This window comes from Eschscholzia californica, unplaced genomic scaffold (assembly GCF_041429995.1).
Source record: "Eschscholzia californica isolate CP2 unplaced genomic scaffold, dmEscCali1.0.p SCAF_1, whole genome shotgun sequence".
NCBI lineage: Eukaryota > Viridiplantae > Streptophyta > Magnoliopsida > Ranunculales > Papaveraceae > Eschscholzia > Eschscholzia californica.
In genome coordinates this window covers 69120607-69123322 of record NW_028238198.1, presented here as the reverse complement: position 1 = coordinate 69123322, position 2716 = coordinate 69120607, and the positions used below count along the sequence as shown (strand labels likewise).

At 33.8% G+C, this 2716-nt stretch overlaps 1 protein-coding gene across 1 annotated transcript; it reads right to left on the bottom strand.

Annotated features, from left to right (window-relative positions):
- Positions 1–375: 375 nt before the first annotated feature.
- LOC147568634 (transmembrane protein, putative (Protein of unknown function, DUF599)) lies at positions 376–1443 on the bottom strand. The gene is made up of 2 exons (XM_086671284.1): positions 1121–1443; positions 376–906 (listed from the first exon to the last, which is right to left on the bottom strand). The coding sequence occupies exons 1-2, from the start codon at positions 1289–1291 to the stop codon at positions 421–423; spliced, it is 657 nt and encodes a 218-aa protein (XP_086527410.1). The 5' UTR covers positions 1292–1443; the 3' UTR covers positions 376–420.
- Between the last annotated feature and the right edge of the window lie 1273 nt (positions 1444–2716).

The window sequence follows — 2716 nt, the reverse complement described above, 5'->3', positions numbered from 1 at the left end:
GAACAACAACAAAAAGATACAAATACATGAGCAACCTCAAAATGATGTTTCCGTATCAATAACAAATCAAACTCTATAAATTTTTGTAGCAAACTCATAAATTTTCACTAGCAAAAGTCATTCGTTTGAGGGAGAATATTAAAATAGTTATATATTCCCACATATACAATTGGTAAAACTTCTCTCTTGTAAAACTCTTTATAAAGATCTTATGTAATAGCTAGGAATATCAAGTCAATTCAGTTTAATTCTCTTTTCTTACATGATTATTGTGAAATGCAGTTTAATCCGTCTTGGCTATATATTTGAACTTAATTATTATGTGGTGCAATCACATCTTTACATGTATTACTTCTAACTTCTCATGGTAACTCATTGATCACTTATCATGATAAATTTTTTTATTTACGAACAAAAGAGCTACATATTTCTTGAGCCAAAATCAAGTTTGTATAACACCCAAACAAGTGATATCGATGATAATAACATAGGTAAGGGTCCAAACATCCAAAACAATAACGACAACGAAATGTAAAATGCCCTATTACCAAGAAAAGCGAAGAGGAACCCTCTCTCTAACATATCTTGAACATATCGAGAGGAAAGATCAGTAACGTTTAAAAGGAAATTAGCGTCTACAAAACAACCAAGGGCAATTGTGCTGCATAAGAAAGAAAATACCAAGAAAATATATTCCAAACCATACTTCAGTAGTAGGGTTGTGATGGATTGTGAGCCAAAGTAAGAGTGGTTTGTGAGTAGGTCATGACTTGCATTGAAGGTGTTGTTGGTTATAGCTGCAAGGGAAGAGATTAGGATAATTGTAATTGCAGAAGCAAGTATTGCCCCCATTTGAAAGTTTCTTATACTTTGAACAGCCAATGTCCCCTTTTTTTCATCGTATTCCTGCATTCGTAATAAATTACTTTAACTCATGTTGTAAGAATAACATTTTTGACATAGTTACGCGCGTTTTCTGCAATTATTTTGTATAATATTTTGATTCAAAAAATTATTTTATATACAAAGGAATAACATCCTTTAGATTATTATAGAAGAGTTGAGTTATCCTATATTCTTATTTTAAGCAATCGTTCATCGTGAAAAAAAATAGTCATACCGATATAAGGCTTTGTGCCCAAATTCTCCTTCTGATGTTGTTCATAGAAAGCTTGCTAAGATGAGGTTTGTTGATGAAGCAATAATACAAGTAAACATGGTATACTATTGTGAGTAGAAATCCAAGAGGAAGCAAAATCGTGTCGAAATAGTTAGTAATTACCATTACCATCTTGTTCTTCAATCTTCATAAATGTTTTTCGGAAGAACTAAGCTGTTAAAACTAATATTGTTTGGGCTGAATCAATTAATAGTTCATTTAACAATATTGAGTTCATATAAGAGAAGGAAGAGGTTGAAAGATGTATGTGTGTGACTCGATTGCCTCTAGAAACAGACAAAATAGTGGGATAATTAGGTCAGGGGATGGACAGGATAAAGTTGTTTATGACTCATATTGTAGGTAGTTGAAATAAGGGTTTATTAGATATAAAATGGCAGATATACCCTAATAATTATGTATATCTTTATAGTGGCATACCCACTAAATTACATCCATTAAGACCCATAACAATTTCTTAATAGATACTAATAAAATACTAATAGGTTGGTAGGAATATTTGCCTTTTTATCTAAGTAGTGTGAAGTAGTAAAAGGATCAAAGAAATTGTAAGAGAGAGAAAGTGATTATGAATTCAATTGGGATGGAGCCATGTTGTGAAAGGGGTCATGGATGGCTCCTTTTTATTTTTTAGTCTTCATGGATGGCTCCTTTTTTTTTTTTTTTTTTTTTGTTGAAACGTTCATGGATGGCTCCTTGACCCTTCGAGACTTGAGTAAATCCATTTCAAATATTGGAAGTTAAATAATTACTGTATTACAAAATAAAAAGGGTGATTTTATAGGCAATGCCTAAAGTTGTTAAAGACGCTGTATTTTGCCTCAAAGATTTGGTCAAAAGAAGTTGACTAAATTTAGTTACATTCCCTTCTTCCTCCTTCTACTCTCTTCGATTTTCTCTTTACTCTCTCTCACTTCTGTCTCCGTCGTGTCGAAGATGGAGGTGGCGGTGGCTGGTAGAAGTAGAACTAGGCAGGAACAGTGGTTATTTACTGACTCTAAAAACAACAATACCACCTATCATTCAAAATAAATAAAAAGAAAACCCGTATATTAACTATTCAACTTTTACCCTCCCAAACCATTTGAAAACCCTAAGAAAGAGTCTCTCAGCATTTGGGTTGTCTTTAATTTTTGGGTTATTTCCTTAATGGCCCCTAACTTTGTGACCAGCTTCCCGCTTGGCCCCCTACTTTACGAGAAATACCCATATGGCCCCCTTCCGTTATAACACCGTCACTCTCTCTCCTCCATCATGTTTTCTCTCTCTGCCAACTCACGCAACATCATCTGTTACGCCACCTCATCACCTTCTCCGGCAGAGGTCGTCGGCCAGCGGCCTTGAAACTAATTTTTTTTTCTCTCTCTCTCTCTTTCTTTAAAAAAAAAAATTTCATTTCTCTATCTCTCTAGAACAGATCTAGAGAGAGAAGATTCATCACGAACATCTGTTCGTGATGAATCTTCTCTCTCTCTAGATCTAACAGTTCTAGAGAAAGAGAGAGAAGAAAGAAAAAAAAATTTTTTTTTAGAGATA

Coding starts and splice junctions, on each gene's coding strand:
- LOC147568634 (XM_086671284.1), bottom strand. CDS start 1,291: ATGGTAATGGTAATTACTAACTATTTCGACACGATTTTGCTTCCTCTT. Junction 907..1,120: donor GGGCACAAAGCCTTATATCG/GTATGACTATTT, acceptor TTACGAATGCAG/GAATACGATGAAAAAAAGGG.